This window comes from Macrotis lagotis, chromosome 1, assembly GCF_037893015.1.
Source record: "Macrotis lagotis isolate mMagLag1 chromosome 1, bilby.v1.9.chrom.fasta, whole genome shotgun sequence".
NCBI classification, from domain to species: Eukaryota; Metazoa; Chordata; class Mammalia; order Peramelemorphia; family Peramelidae; genus Macrotis; species Macrotis lagotis.
Window position 1 is genome coordinate 792,930,386 of NC_133658.1, and position 25,381 is coordinate 792,955,766.

Sequence of the window (25,381 nt, forward strand, 5' to 3'; positions counted from 1 at the left end):
CATTTAAAGAAAGTAATTTTAGAACGTGCTGTCCAAATTAACTGGTCATGAATAGGCTCTGATTAAAATATAAAGAGCTTTTAAAATAATTTAAAATGATTCACTGGAACTAATTTGGAGATATTCTAATCTTTGAATGTGCACTGAACTGCAGTCTCCCTTGGCCCCCAGCCTCTCCTCAGTTAGGGACATTGGCAGTTGGGTCTTCTGTGATTGGTTAACAATATCTGTGTGACACAAGCTAAATCCATTACTTTGTCGACTTCTCTGGACACATCCTCACTACCCTTGCCTGCTGAGCAGAGTTCTCTACCCACTTACCAAGCTATTAACCCAAAAGCTTGTAGAATTTTTCCTTTCTGTGATCATCATCTCCTCCCTTGCCCAGATAACTAGATGGGGCCAAACCAGACAATGTGACAACTATATAAAAATGAACAAGATAAAAAAAAAATCTGTTTACATTCTTCAGGGATTTGTTTGAACTCCACTTTAGATTAAGCCAAGGAAAAGTTTCCCGACTTTATGTTTCACCAGGAAGCTATTCTCCTTCCCTAATACCAAGCAAATGCTTAAACACTTAACTGGATTTTTATAATATGAAAACTGAATTCAAAGGCTTGTTCTATTTGCAGTATGGGGAATTTCCCACTTCCTACTCCAGCCTCTTGAAAAGGACCCACTGCTCCCATTCTCCTCCAGAGACCTCCTATCTTAGCCCAAAGCACTGTAGATAAAGGGTGGTTGTTCCTTACAATCAAGCTGCAAGGATTAACTCAGGTTGTGTCTCAGTTGCTACCATAAAAATGGGAATGGTTTTCTATATGCTATTCTCCCAGGAATATAAACTCCTTGAATCAAGCAAAAGTTCTGTGCTTCTGCAAACCCAGACTCCAGCTCTGCACTGAGTAAACTGGACATCTAGCAAATTGCTGCTTGTTGATAAATAAGCAAAAGGGCGACTGCTGTGAGGCCCCTTCTGCTACGCTGACCCATTTCATTTGCCCCTCTATTCCACATGTAAACTGCAACTTACTATACCCCAGCATGGGAGTCAAGGTACAGAATTCTTAAACTTGCTTCAGCTTTGGCGTTGCTAGGCAGGCAGGTATTCTGTATATCCAAGAACAAGATTCACTTCACTTACCTAGAATAAAAATAAGAGAGAAAAAGAATTATTACAAACTAGTTACCTCTCACCAAATTGTTAAGAGTTAAAAATGAACTCTAAATGACTTTATCAATGCTCCCCAAAGGAGCAAAGGCATTTTAGCAATCCAAAATACAGGCATCCAAATCTGTCCAATTCTAAAAACCCTCTTTCATTTGTTCTTAAAGATTAAATTCTGTTGCTTTCTATCTTTAAGGTATGCATATGGATCTACATAACACACAAAGAGACAGCTGCCCATATAAACATGAGAATGCTCAAACTACAGCTGAATTGAACTACTAATTGTAATGACTTACCAGAGGATAGATGTAAATCAAAGAAAGCCTTAGAGGTAGGTTCCAAGAAAAAAAAACTAGAAGGAGTTTGGAGTCCAGAGGAAACACACATTTCCTCCCTGCCTCCAGCCTCTATCTATTCATCTTTTTAAAGCAGAGTATGGAGGACTCTCCTCCACTTGCTAGCTGGATGAACTTGTGCAAGGATTTCATCCTTTTCAAGATCATTTCCTCTCTGCACAGTAAGGACAGTAATTTATTATATATATATATATATATATATATATATATATATGTATATTGATTGTCCACAGTTGTTTTACATTGTCTCCACTATTAGGCTGTGACCTCCTCAATGCGTTCTTTTGCCTTGTGTGGTATCCCCAGCCAGAGCTTCTCACAGTGACTGGCACATTTCTTATTCAGTTCATGTCTGACTCCTGATGACTCCATTTGGGGTTTTCTTGGCAAAGATACAGGAGTGTTTTTGCCATTTCCTTCTCCAGTTTATTTTACATATGAGGGAATTGAGGCTAACAGGGTTAGGTGACTTGCCCAAAGGCACACAGATTTAATAAGTCTTAGGCTGCATTTGAACTCAGGTCTTCCTGATTCCAACCTTAGTCTCCAGTCACTGAACTACCAAGATGCCCTTATTAGATGTTTAATAGATGCCAGCTGACTCACTGTATGAATAAAAGTTGAACTATCTACCAGAGTTGAACTATCTAGCAGAGATTCTTTTAAAAAAATAACACACTATATAAATCTAAGCTGTCAGAAAAAGATACAATTTTCATACACACACACACACACACCCTTTCTCTAGGGACACAGCTGACAACCCCTCAATGATCTTAGTTGCATATGTCCCACAAAGTATGCCATCAGACACAGAAGAGGAACAAATTATATATATATATGGCTGTTTCAAGGCAAATATATATTATCATCCCTGAGTAAAGGACTCAAAGTCTTCCTCCTCATAAAGATGAAAATGCTGACCTCAAAGGACATCATGTTCATTTTAAAGAAATAACTAAAATATGGGTCTCTATGCTTCTTACCATCTCAAGTATTACAAGGGCCCCCGAATCTGATTTTACATACCAGGTATGATTCAAAAACCATGCTAATAAGAAGGCTTATGGACAGTTTCATATTTAGCTTCGAATTAATAGGTTGTCACATAAAGAGTGTGTGTGTGTGTGTGTGTGTGTGTGTGTGTATGTGTTTTGAGTAAGAAGAAGCAATTTTAAATGTCAACCGGTCCTTTTAATTATCAATTTTAAGGTGTTTTCCTTCTTGCAGGGGAGACGGGAAGATAGACTTGTTCCAGCTGAGAAACTGAATGACAAGTTTCAGCCCCAAGCAAGTTTTCACAGCCAAATGAAGCTCTTTTTTTTTTTTTAAAAAAGGAGAGGTTAATAAATGCTGAAACAGGCTACAACTTTAACAAAGGAACCATGTTATTTATATATACACATTAGCATAGGAATTTAAGGAATTATATCCCCCAAATCAGAGCAGGTTGTACAAAATAACACTCCAGAGCATTGTTAACTTTTCTCTGCCTAAAGGAAATGGGACAATTTTTTAGTTCTTCAAACAACAAATTTCTTCCTGGCACAATAACTCACTTCTTTATATTACGTAGTCAGTTGTCCCTGAACAGTTGAAATCCCATCACAGTTCAAGATCTGGGCCTCAAACCAAAAGGAATAAGTCAATTAATGCGGGGATTTCCAGCACACTTTGCAATAGAGCAGGCAGACACTTTTTGAGCAGATGAAGAGCTGCCAGAAGCCACAGGGAAGTTCACAGCTGCCTTAGTCATTGATCTAAAATTACATGACAAAGGAAGGCTCTGAGCCCACCACAGTCCAGACAAAAATTCATTTCACCTTCTCAAAAGTTGACATCTTTGACTGGGGATGATTATGTTACAAAATTTCTACATAGCATCCATAAGGAATATAGATGCTTTTTAACTCCACCCCAAGATCATTCCTGTGTTAATTCATGTGTCACCATAAAAAATCATCTCTTAAGTGAAAAAAAATAATATTTCCAGAATCAAACTGAGATAAAGAAAAAGACTGTGGCTTGTCCTCCCCCCAACCCATTTCACAAAAACCAACATGGGGGAAAACTTTGCTACAAAATAAAAATCACTTTTTTTGTATATAAAAGTTTTTTTAAGTTACAATTTGACACATTTCCAAGAAGAGAATATTATCAGGCAATTGAAGCTTATGTTTTCTGCTGTTTCTAAAATGAAATGGAGTTTACTTCCAATTTTTAAAAAAAAATGTCCTATAGGCATTATTATTATTATGGTACCGATACAATGTAATACACCACCAGTTCAAAATGGTTAAAAAGATATTTTAACCTAGATAGGGGAACAAAAAAAAAGTCCTAATCTACAAAGAAGGTATTAAAAAGCCCATGAAACTAAGACTTCAAAGGCAGAATAATACATCTAGGTATGGCAGGGGGAAGAAGAGGATTTATTTGGAAAATCTTGACAACAAGCCAAGTGCCACAACAAAGCCAAGCTAAACCTCAATTTTAGCAAGAGGGGCATGCACTGGAACAGCAGAACTCTCAAAAAGCAAGATTCTCTTCTGCCTAACCCTGTCTAACACCTTCCAATGTATGTCCTTACAAAGCAAACATACATTCTTTTCAATACGGAGCTATCCTTGAATGATTTCTGCAGCAATGTCATCTGTCACTTGGGCTTCCTATCTTTTGCTTTTCTCCTTTTTCACATATACATATATATGTATATATATGTGTATATATATATATATATATATATATATATATATATATACACATATATATAGCGCACACCTGAGAAAGAATTTTGAAAAACATCCCTCATTCACTGGAGAGCTTGGGCCAGGTCCTTTTGACCACAAGGGGTCTTGTCAACAAAGATAGATGATCCATGGAATCCTAGGAATTTCAGAGGTACTAGAGCAGCCAGTTACTGCACTAGTTAAGGGGAAAAGATGCTGAAGACTTCATCGAGCAAAGATAAAAGTCAACCCATGGAGTTAACCAAAGATCAGGAACTAAGGCAGTTTTAACTACTTTGGGGTTCTTTGCCCTTAATACCCACTGCATCACCACATCTCCCTTTCCTTAGGGGCTGGTCTCATCAACTTAAAAAAAAAAATGTCCATTTTGCCTGCTCTCAGATCCCCACAGCAAGCAGCAGGGCAAGGATGAATTTCAAGCTGGCCAAAGTCCAAATCCAACAGTTGCAGCTGTAGTAGCTGCCTTGTTTACAAAGCAATTCAGGAAGCTTTTAGAGGGCAGAGTGCACCAGACAGAAGGGGGTCTGTAAGCAAAACATGGATAGTTCCCAATGTATTCTGAGCAGACAACACATCTGTTCTGAGGTCCCCCTTGAAACATGCTGCATATGAATCCAAGTCAACCTTTACTACTCATGTTTTTTCAGAAAAACATACCTACTTAAGCACTCAAATCAAAATTATATGCCGATAGTTATTGGCCCCTTGGGCCATCCCCAACATCCTAACCACCACATTGAGAACAAAGTGCCACACAGTGTAGAGAACAGACTCCAGCCAACTCTGACCCGGCCTTCCTTTGCCTATTAAAGAAGTCAGGACCATTCACAGGGATTCTACTGCCATCTGAAGACCCTAAATAAACACTGCCCCAACTAAACAAGCACATCTCCTTGGCTCTGCCTTGGAGTGGTGTATGTGAAACATCCCACTGTTCAGGGAAGGGCCTTCAGAAGGCAGTGTCTCTGGCCGGGTTATTTCTCTAATAGCCCAGAGATTCAAGGGTCTGGCGGGCTCCCTTTCCTTTTCCACCCTCTCTGTGCTTCAAAGATATAGACATATGATCCTCTCTAATAATTGAGGTTTGGGTTATTTGTTTTGCTGAATGATGGGGTATGGGAGGGGGAGGGGAAGTAGTGGAGTATGGTTTCATAGTAACTTCTGCAAGAAAATTCTGAATCCAAAGGCTGTATCAAAAAAAAGAGTGATTTTACTTATTGAAAAAAAAATACAATATTTTTTAAAATCTTGTGATCAAAAAAACTGTTGAGCAACATTATCCTTGCAACACAGAACTGAACTATTGCATTTCAAATAGGAAAGGACAGGAACATATACAGATTGGGAAGGGACATGAAAATGACAGGAAGAAATGAAAATGCGCAAAAGAATTTTAATGAGTCAACAGTCAATAGCCAAGCCTGAAAGAAATGAAGAAGAAAAAAATAAATTTTCTTTTAAACTGGGTTTAAAACAGCATAGAAGTAGCTTTGGTATGTTTTATCTCCATGATAAAAGCATCATCTTTCTAATCAGATGTAGGAAGAAGCACCAAGAGTACTTACTAGTGGTTATAATGTTATCACTACAAACTTTTGTATTGTAATGACCTCTGATGATGTAACAACATGCCAAGAGAAGGAATAGCTATAACCCAGCCTCTCCCACAACCATAAAAATGCTTTCCTTGCACTCAAATGAAAAAGCATGTACCCTGACAACAAAGCACTGCAGATTTACAGTGGGAGTAAATGTTCAGCATAAAATCCTAACTATGTCTTTGTGTGTGTGGTACCTCTACAATAAATCAGCACAGTACAGAAACACTCTGGCACACCTCACTGTGTAATTACACATATTAATTACATGTTTAATCGCCATATATTAATATCATCTCACTATAATTACAAGGTATGCATGTAAACCTAATCAAGGAAAACTTGAATATTTGCATAAAACTTGTAATGAAAAATACGATTCTAACTAACAAGATAGGGATAAGAATGCATATCTGTGACAAACTGTTTGTGTCAAGAAGAATAGAAAGTGATTCTCTTTCCTGCACATTATTTCAGGCCCATTTAACACAATCTGTACCACTCAGTGAATGTGCAGTATTCTACACACATCAAGTCAGATTTGGATAATGTTCCTGACTTCAGATAAAATTTCATTACTATATTTAGTTATGGAATGATAGGAAATGCTTACATTTTAAAAACTTAATAAAAACTGCAACAGTCAAAAGATTAGGCGATTCTCATTGCCAATTTGCCACAGAGTATTTAAGTAGCAAAGCAAGTCTCCCCACAGCCGACCCCATGCAGCCTATAACTTAATTTCGACCATAAAAATAAACAATTAAGAAAAAGTACAGTGGTTTTAGAGTTCCTGGGGCCAAGGATAAAAGCAAATCTGATTTTTAGAAGGGTTTTACAAAAGCAATGTTAATTACTAGTAATTGGCTGCCTGGTATTTGGTGCTCTTATTGGTGAATTGGAACTTAATAAGTCACAAGAGTTTAATTTCTTTCCATCAGAATCAGGGTTTGGAAAATTCCAAATTAACTGCCTTAAGGTTGGTGGCGACCATTACAAAGTTATCTTTTAAGCCAGTTCAACACAGAAATTCTTTCTATTCTTTATTGTTGAATACTATCTAAATTTCATGAAGTCTCTTACTAATTATGTTTAGTAAGAGAAAACTTCTGCAAAACTTTAAAATGTGCTAAAAGGGACTGAGTAGACAATTTTTAAAAGGTTGGAAATATTTTTGTTTCCATTTCTGTACTACTTAATCAATGACGCCTTAGGAATGCAAAAAAAAAAGCTTTCTGAAGCAAATTTGTGCAAAAGATTTCAATGATCAGTGAATCAAAAAAAATTTTTTACAATAACTCACAATATCATATCCAAATTAAAGATTCAAATCATCAATGAAATGCCAAGATTTCTAAAGCTTGGTATAAAACAAGTTTTAGCAATAATTCTATCAACCATCATTACCATCCAATGTGACTGCCAGAAAGTCTAAATCATTGCTGATTGACTGCCTTTCTGAAATTACAAAAGGAACTCTATTGTCATCCAGTGTTATATCTGTATATTCCTGATTACAACACTCAGCAAAGATAAGTTGTTGGTTTGTGAAAGGTGATAATGTTTTTTAATGGAATGAGCCCTTAGACAAGAAAAAATAATTAACAGTCAATGATCACAATGGAAGGATGCAAAATTTTCCACAAGACAAGGTATCATCCATCTGTCTCTTCCAAAATTTCATTCACACCTCAATTACTAGTCATCTGTCACAGTCATTCCTAAAATCAGAAGTGGGTAATCAAATGAAAGAGATTCTCACTGAACTTTCATTGCATTGAAACATAAGAAAAGTTAAAACCTATCATTTCTTACCATCATTATTAAATCAATCCCTGAGTCACATTAAGCTTTCTTGATAAAAAAAAAAATTACAGAACAACTTGATTCTCTTGAGGAAAAAAAGGAGGAAAAGACTAAAACAATAAGTTTGGAGCATGTATAAAAACCCTGCATTTTAAGAAGCCTGAATTGTTTTATAGTTTAGAAATGTTTGGTCCAGGACTCAAACTTTCCATGACTACATAAAATACACACACATTCTTAACCCAAGGCATTTCTCCTTGGACTTGATTTAATAGTAAAAACAGAAAGAAGTGAGAAGATCCCTGCTTCTCCTTCTGCCTGTATGACTGTTCCTCTTCAGCATCCTTTGTTAATCCATTCTGCATATTATGTGCACTTGGGAGGCATGAACCCCAAAGCACCATCGTGTGTTCTCTTTTCTAGGACCTCTCCATACTCTCTCACTTTGTGTCCTCAGGAGCTCCAATGGACTCACTTCAAGTCTCTATAAAGATGATGCTAGCATGGAGTAAATTAGTGGAAGAACAGAAAAGGAAATAAGCAAAATAAGGAGAAAATTAATATTGAAATCATAAAGGTTTGATTGGGGGAGAAGTTCAAGAGTTGAATTTAAAGGAGAAATTTGTCAAAGTTTGAAGAAAATCCAAATGAAAACATTCATAAGATCCAAATCCTGGTTCAGATTCTGCTTCCATTTAAAAGAGGAATAGGAAGAACAATGGTTGTTGTCCTTCATGCTCAGAAGACCAAAATGACATCATTATATCAGGGTAGGAAGGACAGCAATAAGGAAGATAGGAAGTTGAGTGAGGTTATCAAATTACTGAGGTGTGATAATTGGCTATAAAAGTCTTAACCAGGTGTTTATGGTTGAGATGTAAATATCCACAAATAGTTCAATAAAACAAGGCTAAAAATCACACCGAGTATGCAATGTCTAAATTTCTGCCACAATCAACTGACATGTTCACTGTTTTAAGTGTGGGGTGATGTCATTCCTGAAGAAGAAAGTGAACATACTACTCAAAAACTATCTCTCTAGTTTAGTCATAAGAATAAAATGTTCCTGGAGGAAACAGAAGGGAGGCTTCAATGAAGAAAAAGAGAGGAGGGAAAAATGAGGTAGTAAAAGGAGTAAGTTGACCCTTGTCAGAACAGTGTAGAGTACAAGAGTGTTATTACTTGAAGAAAGGAAGAAAAAAAGAACATTGGTTCAATTAGAGGTCAAAAATGGATTTGAGGGTCTTCCTGAGAGAGGATGAAAAAACTACTTGTACTCTAAAGTCTGTTGGTAGAATCACAGAAGTGAACATATCATCCAATATGGTCAAAGGAAGAAAAGAGTACTAAGTTAATTATTCACTGTTCAGGGTTACTGAGGTAGTTATTTCAACATGAAAACAACAGAAATATATTGTCTTCATGGAATACATAGTGAAGACATAACACAGAAAGACCATCCCAAGATTTATCAAAATAAATAACTACTACTCACATCTGGTGATTTACATAGGATATAAATGACATTGCAGAAGGAACGTAAAAAGGATAATTAACAACTATAAAGGCTTCAGCATGAAAGTGAAGGCCATAGAAGTACAGGCTGTGTTCTCCCCAATGTTGCCCACTGAAGCAAAAGGATATATAAGAATGGAAATATGGGAAATGCACAGCTAGCTAAAGAAGGTGCTAACTGAGAAGGGAATTTGAACTTCTTGGTCACAGACTAAAATAAAGGGTTGAGAGATTCCTGATCAGAGATGGAAGTCTACGTAACCAAGACTGGGGAAGGGAGAAGTCTGCCTATTTATATCTTCCAGGTAAAATATGATATAAAGTGGCTAAAAAAGATTATTAACAAGACACCCAGAAGTTCAAAGAATTAAAAAAAAATCAATAAATATAAACCCATGCCTTCAACTATCTATACAAATATAACCAAGATCTAAACAACCAAAAAAAGAGGAACTAGAGATTTTCAACACAAGTTGGTCAATTTTGCCCATAGTTATGTCTGAGAAGAAATCTATGACTGGAACACAGCTCCTAGTTGGGTATCCCTTATTTAAAAGAATCAGGAGAAATAAAAGTGGAAGGAATGTAGTATATTTAAAAGTTATACACACACATATATAGAAATAATCAAGAAAAGGGGAAAGAAAAATAATGTATTTGGGGGAAGTTCAATGGAAAGAAAAATAAAATAAATGTTGACATCAAACTATAATGCAGTCTATCCAGAAAGAAATAGAACACAAATACCTGTATGAAATAAATGACAAATAAGGCAGAAAAAGGAAATTCTATCCTGGACTAGGATCTCACTGATAAATTGGAAATGATTTCTGATCTGAAAAAGAAAGGGGAGAAGTGACCACTCCCTAAATTGATTCTGAGATAGAGAACAACTGACCATAATCTGGCATGCACCCTTCAGAGTTCAAAGGATTCAGGGGAAAAAAAAAAGATACTGTTCAGTAAAATGCTATGGAAGAAGTCAATTCTGGGGAAATGGGAGATCCTCCTAAATCAAAGTCTAAAGGTTCAAAGGGAAAAGTCCAATAAGGAGGAAAATAAGATTAATTTGAAAAGACTCCAATGCATAGGGAACTCACCAAGGAACTATATTTTTTTAAATGAACAGAAGAATTTATATAAAATATAAAAGCCCTATCAGCTCTAAAACGCAGAATGAGTTGGGACTGTTGAGGGAAGTTAAGGATGGTAAAAGGTATGTTTTTAGTTACTCGTGAGAATAAAAAAATAACCAAACAAATATAACTAAAAGTATATGATATTCAAAACACAAAGTAAGAAGCCATCTAGTTGCCCTTATTTATTAATTCAAGTCATCTGGCTCAGATAATCTATCTCCTCAGGTACTGAAAAAACTAGCAGATGTCACTACTGAGCCACTGTCAATAACATATGAATGAACTTGGAAAATGGGAATGGTGCCAGAAGATTGGTGTAATGCTGCCTTTTTTTGTTAATAAAAAGAAAAAACAGAACTTAAAAATTATATTCCAATGAGCTTGACTTCATTGGGAAATTTTCAGACTAATTAAAGAGGTTTGGCTAGCATATATAGAAAAAAAAAGCAGGTACTGCAAAGAACCAGCATACCCTTATCAAGAACAGGTCATTACAGAGAACTCTCATTACACTGACAGGATGATTAAATTAAGAGATGAGAAGAATGAAGTTTTTTACCCAGATTTTAACTAAATTTTTGATAAAACATTTCAAATACAATTCATGTAAAGAAAATAGAGAGATGGTGGAATAGATGGTAATACAATTAGATAGACTGAAAACAAAATTGGATACTCAGATTCTATGAGTAGTGTGATTGGAAGCCTCTAATGGGGTATCCTCAACATCAGTGTTGTTTGAACAATTTTATCAATGACCAGGAAAAAGTACAGATTACACAGTCATCAAATTAAAATACATCTAAAAGGTCTTGACAAGTTAGACCACTGAGTTAAATCTAAAAAGATGAAATATAAAGTCTTATACTTGGGTACCAAAAAAATCAATTTCACATGAACACAATTAAAGCTATATAGCATTACTCTAAACAAATTAATCTGAGGGTTTTAGTGGACTACAAGTATGATCAGCAATATGACATGGCAGTCAAAAATGCCAATTAAACCTGGGAGAAAAAGGGAAGCTAGATGGCTCAATGGATATAGCACTGGGCCTAGAGCCTGAAAGACTCAGACATTTAATAGCTGTGACAAGACACTTGAGGAAACTAAGGAAAAAAAGGGTTGTCTTTTTTCCTTAGTTTCCTCATTTGTAAAATGAAGTAGAGTAGGAAACAACCAGAAATGTCCATGAAGAGGAAGTTTGTCTGGAGAGCTGTTTTAAGTTCTAAGGGTGTCAGTTTAAGCTGTGCTCTGAGTAACCAGGATGAAAGGTTTCAAGTTCCTGTCAAATGAAGATGGACAGAAGGGCCTGAGTATGTTAAAACTAAAGAAGAGAAGTGAAGTGGGAGGGAGGGAGGGGAGGAGGAGAGAGAGAGAGAGAGAGAGAGAGAGAGAGAGAGAGAGAGAGAGAGAGAGAGAGAGAGAGAGAGAGAATCATCTCTGTTCAGCTATTTAAAAGAAAAACTTATGTAAATTGAGAATTTTACTTATCTGGCCCTGAGGAAGAGGAGGACAGAAATAAGATTCGTGGCCGGAAGAAACAGAGACAAATTTAGGTTTGATTTCAGAAAAATTTCCTAATGATTAGAAATATGCAAAGATGGATAAACTGACAGCCTAGACAGACACTGTCTATTTCCTCCTTGAAGGTGTTTAAGCAAACAGATTACCCTGGGAATTCCTTTCATGTACAGACTGGATTCCAAGGCTGCTGAAGCCCATTCTTAATTCTGAAAATCTATGATTCTATATATCCAATCCTAGTATCTCTAGTCAGCATGCATCTCCAATCACCCACTGGCCATTTCAAACTTGACATCCCACAGGCATCTCAAACTCAGCTCATTATTCTTCTCCTTCGAAATGTCCCTATTTTTCATGGTCACCACCATCCTCCTAGTCACCCTGTTTTGTAAACTTGGTGTCTGTCGTTCTTGACTCCTCACTCTCTCCTTCATCCCTTATTTCTAATCAGCTGAGAATCTTGTCATTTACCACCTCCACAGCATCTCTTGCAGTCAGTCCCTTTCTTTGTACTCACCTGGCAACCAATTGAATCTACACTCTCATCACTTCTCATCAGGACTTCTGCAACACCCTCCCAATTTGGTATCCCCTGCCGAGTTTCACTCTTCTCCAATCCATCTTCTATATAGCTGCCAAAGTGTTTTAAAGCACAAGCCCAACCATGTCATTCTCCTAGCTCAATAAGCTCTAAGAGTTCTTTCTTTTTTTGCATTCAGGACCAAATATATCCCATGTTTTCTTTTAAACCTTAAGAACCTAGTCCAAAACTACCTTTTGAACCTTCTTGAAATACTATTTCTCTTTTAGTGCTCTATAATTCAGTCAAATTGACTTTTTTGCTATTCCTCATAGATGATAAAGCATATTCCAATTCTATATCTTTATACTCATTGTTCTTGTGCTGGAATACAATTCTCTTTTCTCTAACTTTCTAATAAACTTAGATTCCTTCAAACTCTGTTCAAACGCTACTATATAAAGCCTTTGTTGACTGCCTCAATTGCTAATGCTTGCCTCTCCAAGAAAAGAAGAAAATTTTACTTTGTGTATGTATGTTTGTATATGTATTTGGGTGCAAGTTGTCTCTTCCAACAGAATTAAGCTCTTCAAAAAAAAAAAAAAAAAGGATTGTTTGTTTTTATCTTTATATTCCAAGTGCCAAGCACAGTGTCTGGCAAATGGTAGATGTTTTAATCAATATTTTTTTTATTATTCTTTATTATTCTAATGGAAAAGGCTGCATTGGGGCAGCTCCCTAGGAGTTAACCACTAGAGTAGAGAAAATATGTGCCTCTGAACACATATCAAAACACCAAAGTTAATCCATAAAATAATGATTGCCAAATGAAAACAAAGAACCTAAGCCCATCCAAATCCTTCTCTTCTACTACTAGTATCAGTCCTGAACGCAATTATTGTTAGACCAATGAAATTGGTCTCCATGACAACAGAGGAAGGAGAGGGAAAGACCAACAACTTTACCATCTGACTGTGATGGTGATGTTGAGCATAATTCCAAAAAAGAAAAATGCATTAAAACCTATTTTTAATTTTTTTCCCTCTAAGGGGCTGGAAGAATTTATTTAACAAAAGAATTTTCTTGAGATAATATAGAAACAATATAATTTCAATCTAATCTTCAAGAACTAGATGTACAGGAATGCACAATGAAAATTGGTATTGATGAGGCACTATGAGATCCTGAAGTGTTTTCTTAAAAAAACAAAATTATGCTAAAAGCAAAGACGCTAGTTTGTGAGTTATTTATATATGGCAATAAATTCTAAGTTTCTGAGGACTGAAATAGTTCATTAACTAGAATAAATGTTCAAACCATTTTTATTCATTAAACATATTTATTGAGGTTAATATAGGAGGGAAAGGGACATTTGCAAAAACAAATCAGTCATGGCCTAAAAGCTAAAATGGAAGCAGCTAGGTGGCATGGGGATAAGACTGATGGGTCTGAAGGCAGGAAAACCAGTGTTCCAAACTTGACTCAAAACTTTTAATAGCTAGATACCTCAGTTTAAAAGGGGAATAACAGCAGCACCTACCTCCTAGAGTTGCTGTGAAGATCAAATGAAATATTTGTAAAGTGCTTATCACAGTGCCTGACACATAAGTCTATTTCTTTCCTCTCTCCCAAAAGACTTTGTATTCTAGAAGATGTATACAAATTATTAGCATACAATAATAAATGCCATACACAAGAGAAAAAGTGGTGAGTGAAGCTACCAGGCAGCAGAGAACATTTGTGGGGTGGGTGATCAGGGTGACTTCATGAAAGAAGGTAACTGGCAATTAAAGTGATCTTGTCCTCCTTGTCTTTTGATTACTGAGTTAAAGAAGTCCACCACACACAAACTTTTGACGCACAGAAATAGCACTTACAAAGGACTCCAATTTATTATTATCAATTCCTTCACCTGCCATGTCTGGTACGCTGTTTAAATACTGTAGTGCCGTAGCTCTCTTGCTGATAATGCCAAGTCAAACCGTTAATACACAACTTCACTGGAGACAGTGACAGAAAATTCCAGCTCCAGGTCATACATTTATGAAAAGATAATCAAAGACACATTTCTGTGAGAAGCAAGAATCACATTCAAAGTGGTATATCTTTGGCCAATTGTCCGCTACTTTCCTGTATTAAATCTCCAGAGTGTAAAAATATGAAACAATATATTTCTATTTTTGCCCATCAGAACCACTAAGCCCTGATATGAAGCGAACTGCTCAGATTGTAAACATGGAATGAATAAATCTGCTGGGTAACAGTCAACTCAAGTAGCACAAATCACATCTCGTATTCTGTGTAGACTCTCCTTATCAGTATTTAAGCAGCAGAGACAGTTAGGGCCAGCAACTGTAGATAAAGCACCCCACACTATTTAAATTCATCTTGTAGTTCTGTCCTGCCCAAACAGGGATAGCCTATTCCTGGATGCAGCATCATAGCTCGTGGGAACCATCGACGGTCTTCAGGTGCGAACTTGTTGATTTCACTGTCAGAGACTTTGACCACTGACCCTCACTTCCTGAATTGTAGCAGGGAAGAACAGGAACAAAGGGGCGATGATGGAATCGCAGCTTTACAAACTAGAGAGTGAAGCATTAAAGCCTGAAAAAAAAAATCAAGCGATGTGCTTGCTTATGAATTGTTGAAAATAAGTAACATTTCATAATTCCTTTTTAATGAAAAAGCATATTAATTGTAGATGAAATCCTGGATGTTTTTTAATACGAATGGATATTTTGTTTCGGGAAACAACAGGGATTCTTAAAAGAGAGAATTATGTCCACAAAAAATCTGTTCTACAGATGAATTTTTCAATTTTTTAAATTAGTATACATAATAATAACAAAAAAATTAATAATTTGGTATATGGTATATCTAACTATTTTGGAAAAGGAATATTCAAATGAAGATTTTTTTAATTCTCCAAAAATAATGGAAAAATCAAAACAAGCTGATAGTCATGTAGCAAAATTAACCAAATGAATAATAATAAATTTTCAGATCAAAAGACTTTCCATTACCTTGTTTGTGAAGTTGAAACTGATACAAAGTGCAGTAAGATTTACAAAATTAATGACACGATTCTGTTTAAGATATTGATCAATCACAATTCCAAAAAAACAAAGAATCTAGAGGGAGGAGGAGGGAGACTGACTCAAGAGAGTGGTGGTAGCAATGTGGATGAATGATGATGACAATGATGATGATATTTGTCCTTCATTCTTCAAAGAAGACCATGACATGAGGGAGGTTATGCCATTACAAGAAAGTAAATTGGATCTAAGCAAGGGGGTGTTGTGCTAAGTCACCAGCTTCACTTTCTCCTGCAAAGTCATTTGGAATCCATAGTCAGATATGAATTGGGATGCCTGGAAATGGCCCTAGATATGAAGCACTCAGGGTTATGTGATTTGCTCAAAGTCAAACACCTAGTTTCAAGTTTGAGACCAAATCTGAACTCAGGTCCTCCTGACTCCAGGGCTAGTACTTTTATCCACTATATCACCTAGCTATCCCACATTTTTTTAGATTGATCAGTGCAGGAATTTATCAAGTTTGACTATGACATGTTTCTTTTTCTTTTCCATTTGGGGAAGGGAGGAAGGAGGAAAAGATGTAGCAGAAAGAAAACAGGTTTAAAAAATTAAAATTAGTCTTTTAAAAAATCGTTCTTAGGGGGGGCAGCTAGGTGGTATAGTGGATGGAGCACTGGTCCTGGAGTCAGGAGGACCCGAGTTCAAATCCAGCCTCAGACACTTAATAATTATCTAGCTGTGTGGCATTGGGCTAGTCACTTAACCCCAATGCCTTGCTTTAAAAAAAAAGTCATTCTTTTACTTTCTAAAGATAACATTTAAAAAAGGAATGCATTTCTACAAAAATATGGACAGCTGCTGTATTTGCAATAGTTTTTCTTAAATGGAAAATAACTTATGTGACCAAAAAGTAAAGAATGAATAAATAATGAACTATTCATTAAAAACAATCATCTTAGTTTGGAATAATGATTTCATCATTGTTTGGCACTCCTGGTGTGAAAAACCCCTTCTGCCAATAGAAATTGTCAACTTGTCTTAAGACTTTACTGAGGCATTAAACAGTTTCAGTGATTTGCCCATATCGAAACAGGTAATATGTATCAGAGGGAGGACCAAAATTGTTTTCCTTTCTCTAAAGACAACCCCCTCTACATCCATTACTCCAAGATGTCTCTTAGCCAAGAATTACGGCATTTTAAATGAATGTAATAAAATAGTTTTATATTACAGACAAAATAATGCAAGTGAGATGAATAGGAAAAAAACTAACTCCCACTAACAAATTGTAAAGATAAATTTCTGGCAAGTAAGAAATCAGAGGTCAGTTAACAATATAATAACTAAGCCTTGCCTTGCAAAAGTCACCTTCCTAGTCATGATATTATCTTTGTCAAAGGTAAGGGAGTTTCAAACTAAACCACACAGAAAAAATGTACTTTGTCAATTTGCTTTATTCTTTGGTTAAAATGTTGAATGTCTATGATTTTATACACATACAATTTTAAACTTACGTTGTTTTTTAATAATGAACTGCATCATTAAAAAAAAAAAAGTTATTTCAAAATACCAAAAGAAGGAGTCCTATAGAAAGAACATTAGGTTGAGTCAGCAAGACCAAGTCTGTGTCAAATTCTCTCAGACAAGTTATATGATACTGAGAAGTCAAATATACAATGAGTAATTAAAGTTTTTATATATTAACACTTGTATATATTTAAATATGTGTATATGCACATGTGATATACAAACAAAATTAAAAAATAAAGAAATTGGCATGTTACTAGTGAAGTTAAGGTATTTTAAACAATCAGCTGATCTAGGGCCATGCAATATTTAAAACAAATAGAGAAAAGAACTGTCTGTGGATGAAGATTCTACATTTCCCTTAATAACAAATTTCATCATTTCAGTTACATAATAATACTTTGAAGAATTATAAATATGACTTCACTAAAGTTCTTTATTACGTGAGTACCACCCCAGATTCCTAAATCTTTTACAAAGTCAGAAAGGTTTCATGTACTCGGGAGAAAAAAAATGACCCACAAGATAAATACAAAAGGAAGCAAAAATGAATCCCTGCCCTGAATGAGTTTACAATCTAATGGTGGGGCTGTGGAGCCAACAATCACCTATAATCAACCAAGTTATATGTAGTAAATAGGAAAATAAAAGAGGGAATGCACTAAAATTAAGGGGGATTGGGAAAGGCTACCAATAGAAAATGGAATTTTAATTAGGACTTAAAGGAACCTAAAATATAATGAGGTTCATCCCCAAAGACTAGGCTTCTACCTGATAGATTCTTTGGGCATGGTAATCTACAAACTTTTAAAATTACAATAATTAATATTTCTTTAATGCCACAAGTAATACTTCCCTAACAATCCAAGTTTGACAACACAAACACAATTATCCTCATATTTCAGATAAGTAGAGATCACAAATACCGATTTGGCCAGGATGTTGCTGACAACCAGAAATCATAAAAGCATGGAATGCTATAGTAACAAAGCATTTACTCAAGCTTCCTCAAAAAGATGAAGAAACAGAAAGAATAACCTATAAACCAGGATTTTAGAACCAAGAGACCTCTAGACTTCCAATTCAATGTCCATGACATACTACATACACTACAAACACTATGGGATTTAAATTCAAAGAACCTGAGTTCAAATGCAGACTCAGTCACTGTGCAACCTTGGGCAAGCTGCTTACTCTTGTTTCACTTTTTCTTAATAGTTCTTTACTTTGTTTAAATACTGCATGACTCTAGACCTTTCTTCTCTAGAAACACATCAGTTTCTTTTTTTATTTCTTTATTTTGTTTGTGTATCACAAGTGTATATATACAAATATATAAATATATACATGTGTGCATATACATATAGCTACATAAATTTTTTATTACTGGTATATTCGAGAAATATCTCAATGAAGATAATGAAACTACCTACTTCCCAGGATTGTTGTCAGGATCTAATAGATTAATATTTTTGAAAGCATTTAGACCACTGGTTAGCATACAGTAGATCATTAATAAATGTTTATTTCTTTCCTTTCCTTCCTCTCTAATATCTGTTCTACTATTTACTGTTTATAATCTACCACAGATCTAAACAATCTTCAGGTGAATTATGATGACCCTTCTAATGGAAAATGAGAAAATGAAGACGACTTTCTGATGTCTTTTCTAGCTCTGAAACTTAGAATTTGCACTGTGAAAAAAAAATCACTGCTTTTAATATATAGCTCTTATTGTGTTTAACTAGGCCTTCCCAAAGCAAGGCACATGTGTAACCAAAGAGTCTTTTTATCAACACCAGAGTTTTAATTTTTAAGCTTCTAAAATTCATACATGACCATGCAACTAGGTCCAAATTAATACAGATGTCAATACAGTCCTCATCAGGGTTGCAAGATGGGCCCCTTGAGCTAGACTGAAAATAAAACTTACTGCTTCCTTTATTCTTTTCCCTCTTGAAAAAAGGAAAAGCCCTACTTCTTCAAGTGGGATCTTTTATAGACAGTAAAGGGAAGATCCTTGCCTTTCACATCCTGAACAGAAAGGTCACCCACAGCTCAATGGCTGTGCACTGTATATTCTGATAACCCACAGAAGAAAATGAAACTTCTTTAATACTGTAGCCCCCGGGTATAAGGGGAGCGGAGCACTCAAGTGGTTTAGATTATTACCTTTAACAAGAAGAGATAGTTCACTGGTCTATTGCTTCATGTGATCTATTTACAGTCAAGATGGCTATATTTAGAAGAATTCTACATTATATGTGAACTGAGGGATAAATATCAAACTACTACCCTTCCAGGCTTCCAAAATTTTCTATTAGCCTCCAGGAAAGAACGAGTCATTGGGGGTTTGCTTCAGCTAAGATCCACGGCAAATCTGAACCAGAAATATTCCTCTACATTATGCACTAAAAAAATCCTGCTGCAAATTACATTCAGAACACCACTTTAAATTGCTCCCTACTTGAGATCAGGGTTTATACATATTAATGTCAAAGATACTGTAGCCCAAACCTCAATGTTTATCACTAACCAAAAAATTAAATTAAATATACCGCAGTAAGCAACCATCCGAATTCTACCTCCATTAAACTCAACCCAAGAGAGAGGCCTTGACAATAGGACTGAGGAGATTAGGCCTTAATTTAAACAGAATGACTGCAATAGGATAGTTCAAATGTGAGACTTTACAGGAGCCAGAACTTTAAAGTACCTCAAGACAAATATTTATATAGACCATAAGGCATCAAATCTGCAAAAGATAAAGGCCTCAAGAACCTGTTAAATCACAATTTAGAAGACAACTATCATAACAGAAAAAGAAGATTACTCCATTAAGTGGGCCATTTAGCATGAACAATTCATGTCATGGTTTATTTTGTTATTAATAATGATATTTATTCATAATTAATATTAACTAGTCCTTCATTAACTGTAGTTATTGTTGGCAACAATTTGTCTTGCACCTAGAAAAAACACCAGATTTGAAGTCTGAGACCCTGAGTTTCTGACATGGCACTAGCACATCCAGATCCTTCTCTGGGCATCAATTTACCTTCCCTTGAAATGAGAGGTTTGGAGGTGATGATCTTTAATCTTCTTCCAGTTTTAAATCCTAAGATCCCAGATGCTACTCCATTGACTCAAGCAGACCCAGAAGTGACCTTGGTGTCTTACTATTAACATAGTGGATCCAGACCTACATGTGGAGTCAACCTGAGGTCAGACTCAGCCTCTGATACTAATGGGAAGTCACTTAAACTCCCTATCATTAGGCAACTCTGTGGGGATTATACTGAGGCCCAGACAGGGCCAGCAAGATTACAGATCCTTACTGCTACTATTAACACCAAATCACAATAACATAGCATCTTAAAATTGAAAAAATGACTTTCCTGTATATTGGATAATGCAAATATTTTTGTCCCCATTTAGGGGCAGCTAGATAGTTTGATGGATGGATAGCAACGAGTCTAAAGTCAGGAAGAGCTGAGTTCAAATTCAGCTGCAATAACTTCTAACTATGTGCTAGACAAGTCACTTGGTCCCTGTTTGCCTTAGTTTCCTCATCTATAATATTGGGATAACAATAGTGACTATACTTCCCAGGGTTGTTGCAAGGACTAAATGAGATAATAATTGTAAAATACTGGCACAGTGAATGACACGGACCAAGTGCTAAATAAATATTAGTTATTACTATTATAAGAAAACTGAGGCAGAGAAAAATCAAATGAATTGCCATGAGGCATTACTGTCCAAATTGGGATTCAAATTCAGGCCTTCTGATGATGAAGGCAACATGACAGCCACTAAGCTCTACTGCTGGCATATCACTAAAGGGTGAAAGCAACAGAGACAATATTTTTTTTTAAGTTCCCTCCTGGTCATACTGGAAGTGAATAGTGAGAGCCTTTGAGCCACAGTAGAATGTGCTAGTTTTATTCAGCAATAGCAGAATCTTCAAGAACCCTGGTTGGTTGACATCGATGAGGAGAGAGGGTTGACGGGACCAGGACAGGGATGTGGCAACAGCAGACACAAAACCACAGCTATCATATTAAACTTTCCAGCATTCACTGTAATTGTAATAATCAAGTTTTCTTTCATTTTCTACTTAATATCCTTTAATGCTATTCTCAGAGTAAGTTTCTTTACCAGTTAATTAGCATATTCCTGCCTCTTTCCCTTTATCTCCAAAAATCCACCTGTTACCCATTTTTTATTCCTTCAAATTTTTACATCATTATATCATAGCCATTTTAACCCAATACTGCTCCCTTTACCTTCTTCCTTAGAGCCAACAAAGTCAACCAGGAGGTTTAAAGCCGACTTTGGCTAGATGAGTTGGAGCGGGCAAAAGGATACAGACTGAATTAATAAACCTGCTCTTCAAGGTTTTAAATGTAAGACACTCAAAATATTTGATATAGATTACCATCAACAATGATTAACTAGCTTGCAAAATCTCTCAGTGAAAACTGTATTTTCATGCTACTAAAACCAAGATCCCATCTGCTGCTTTTTAAACAGGAAATAAATTGAATACTCGCGGGAAAAGTGAGATCTTTGAACATGAACCTGAAAGCAAGCCCCCGATACTCCACAGATAATCTGATTAGTTAAACAGGGTGAATGAGATGATAGACTGGACCCTAGATGAATAGGAAATCCAGAACTGTTAACAGATGCTAGAGTTGGAAAGTGGCTTGCATCCAAAATAACATTCAAATGGTTTGGCTCTTCTGCAGAGATCTGACTTTACCAGGGAACACATTTTGCCCTTGGACATTTTCATCTCAATTGTGCCCAAGTCTCTAAATAGTATATTTAATTATCTACTTATTCTTGCTGATTGTCTTGATCAACATGTTCGATCTGAGAAGGTTCATCATGAACTTTACAGCCTCTCACAAAGTTCTCATCAGACACTCCTTGGAAACTGGAAGAATGAGCATTTCAAAGAATTTCAAGGCAGGGCATATAGCACTCGGAAAGGGCCACAAAGCGACAAACTTGGGAGATCACTGACTGCCAGCAACTTACAATTGGTTCCCTTGATATTGAATTTCTCTTGTGTTCATTCTAAACTTATTCCTGCTACTTATTACTAAGCTAGTCCATAGTCCTCCGACAAACTCTGACCCCCTGGGAATGAGAAGCTTCCAGTATCTCCCTATTTTTCTGGCTCCAGTCTAGGATATTCAACAAGTTGCTTAGGGGATCTGGACTTTTCAAGTTGCCATTACACCACCAGAGTTGGCATCCTGGGGTGTCACAGGTGTATTGATAATTGACTCAGTCTGTTTTGTTTACAATCTCCTACCCAACAAATTGCATGTTTCTGCAGATGTCTAACAAATTCAGGACATTTAATTCCTCAGCTGCCGCCTTCCTGCTGTTTTCACCCTCCTCGTCCATTGGTTTTGATGGTGTCCAAAGACACATTCACCAGCATCAGGAAAGGTCATTAAAAAGCTCTTACAACCATCTGTACCCAGATGGACAGGTCTCTGGCCAAAACCTGAGAGGTTCCCCATCAAAGAGACCCAGAGGACTTGACTCAATGCTGTGCCACAGTTGGTTTTTTAATTATTGTTTGTGGGTTCTGAATTATTTACATTTGAGCTGTAAATCTTAATGACCCATGCCGTGTTCTTCTTGGCTTAGTGAGGATGAGCAAAGCCAAAGCAGTTTCATTTACCTGATTCAATACTGCTATAGGATACGGGCCAAAGAAAAGTACATCTTCCTAAATCGTATTTCACAGCTTCTTGGAACAAATAATTCTTGTTTGGATCCTTGTCTAGGTCATTTGCAATACACATATCAGTTAATTCCCTACTGGGTGCATATTCTTCAACAGTCGATGAAGCATTTTCTACTGAAATAACTCATTTATACAGGATTATCTTTTTTTTTATTCTACACTGCTTGTCCTCTATATTTGGCAAAAAAACATCCTATTCTTCTAGCTAAATCTGTGAATAATGATTTTGTCTCCATCTCACGTGACCTATATGATATAGAGATACCCATTCTCAGTCTGTCACTGGTGGTTTGCAATTTGAATGTAAATATTTAACATTAAGTACACACCATAGTAAATTCTGGGGGGGTTTTTCTACCAGAACAAAACAGCATATTGAAATGTGGTGAATTTCAAACCTAATATCAGTCTTAACCATTTGGAGGAGTGTGGAGTGGAGAAAGTAGAGAAGAGACAGGAGGAGTATTTCATATAAGGAACTCCCAAAGTAAGGAATAATCTGCCCTTGCCAAAGGCAAGGCTCACATGGGATGGCAGCTTTAGAGCTGGAAGGGACAGACTTTAGAAGTCAATAAGTCCACAACTTCTTCCACTATTTTTTTATTGTAGACTTTTTGGCAGTCTAAGTCTGCCCTTCCCCAGAACATGAACTCCTAAGACAAGGATATTTGAAAATGTCTAAAAACAAAATATTTAAGATTACAAAAGAAACCAATTATATTGAAATAAATTTCATTTTTTTTCAGAGCCCCCTGAAATACATCGAAGGCCCCCTCAGTAGATATATCCTAGATTAAAAATCCCTAGTGTAGTCCAAACTCCTCATTTTACAGGTTACTAAAGCCCAGGGAGATTAAGTGATTGGCCAAGATCTTGAAGTTAGAAAGTGCCAAGAAAGGATGGAAATTGAACCCAAACCCAGAAAGCTTTCTTTACTATTATCCCTACTAACTCATCTCTTATATTTAGTTGGGACAAAGAAAGGTTAAATAACTTATCAAAAGGACAAAATGGCAGCATTGGAACTCAGACCTTCCTGGCCCCAAGGCTGATACAGACCTCATGCCTCCCCACAAAGTCATATTACTTGGGGGAGAGGGGAAAGGAAGGTTCCTTGTCATGCGTCTCCTGTCTTGACCTAAAATCATTCCTCATTAGAGGAATGAAATTGAACTTGCAGGGCTGGTCTTTCCCACTGGAGGAACTGCGCCACACCCTCCCACAGTAGCTGGAGCGCTTTCCCTGAAGCATCCCTGCCTGCCCCTCAGAACTCAAAGCAGACGTTATCGCCAGCGGTGCCAAACTGTTCTACTCATCAAGTTTATGAACACTGCATATAAAATGCAAACATTTTCTTCCATTTGGGCAAACATTGGCACGCTAAACTTTCTTTCCAATGTTAACAGCAGGGAGTTTAAATAAAAGTTCAGTTTCTATAGGGCGGGGGGGGGGGGGGAAGAAGCTAATTCTAAAAATATGTCATCAGCGTGCTATTGCCAGAGAAAATTGTACATGTTTCCCTCAAGCACTGTTCACTCAAATGAACTTGACAGCTTCAGAGATCATTTAAAAGAAAGAAAATTTGATGCACGAGTCCTGCCAGACACAAAAGGGATCACGTCTCAACAGATAAAACTTGATAGCTCTCTATCCTAAATATTTCCATACGCGATTTTAAAAATCAAAATTAATGCTTTATTTGGCATTTCCATAAAGGCTCGGGGCCCTGAGTTTATCCTTCCAGTCAATTCACCGGTGGCAGGCACCTCTCTTGTACCACTTCAGCTTACCAGCAATATAAGACTGGGCAATTAACTTCAAAATCTTGTTACTGGCATTACTTATCTGAAAAACAAATTAAAGGACATTTAAACACACAAGTAAAATCATCCTACTAAACTTCAAATAAGCAGGTTTCTGCTGGTTCACAAGGATGTCCAGTCAAAGTAAACAAGCGGAGCAAGGTTACAAAATTATAGGTGTCAAAGCCTTCTCTCAAATCCAACAAATTCTGAAAAAAGCACTGTTCTTGTTCAGACTATTTCCTGACAGGGCACCATTCAGAGAGAGGTTTTCCATTTAAACATAATACTCAAGCTACTGAAAATAACCTAAAAATCAGGTGTGAATATGGCTGTTTGACCTGAAGCCTCAAGCTCTCCAACATCTGATTAAAAGGAAAAGCAGCAGGCATTACGACTCCCCGGAAAGCCACAAAAATAAAAGCCTCCATCTTCAAGAAGATGATCTCCAATTACAACACTGTACTGGTTTGAAGTAATGCCCAATGCAGCAGTAAGCAGCAACTTACCAATCAAAAGGTTTTCCCATCTCAATGGGGACAACATGGCAGCTAAGCTATTCAGCTAGTCCTAAGAGCTGAACACAGCTATTTGTTTTCTCATGCACCAACAGTTCTCTTAGCAATAACCTAGATTTCTGGATTCCAGTTTAAACCCAATAGGCATGAATTTATTGACCCCTTTAACAAGCAAGATTCTTAGAAACAGCCCTGATAGTTCACTTCTGCCTTTGGAAGGGTGAGGAAAAACCTGTAGTCTGATCTTTAATATTAAATATTTAATGTGTTTTAACATATCACCCCTTTAGATTTAATTCCAGACTTAATGCATCTGTCATGAAACTGACTGCTTT

The 25,381-nt window shown here is 36.5% G+C and overlaps 1 protein-coding gene across 4 annotated transcripts in view; it reads right to left on the reverse strand.

Moving 5' to 3' along the window:
* Positions 1–25,381, reverse strand: part of CADM1 (cell adhesion molecule 1) — a 340,937-nt gene that overhangs the window by 225,051 nt on the left and 90,505 nt on the right. The window contains exon 3 of one of the 4 annotated variants that reach the window (XM_074216732.1): positions 1,037–1,147. The exons of the other annotated variants lie outside the window; for them this stretch is intronic. Within the exon in view, the coding sequence (XP_074072833.1) occupies positions 1,037–1,049 (13 nt within the window). The 5' untranslated portion in view covers positions 1,050–1,147. The remainder of the gene's footprint in view (positions 1–1,036; positions 1,148–25,381) is intronic. 4 annotated transcript variants of the gene reach the window in all.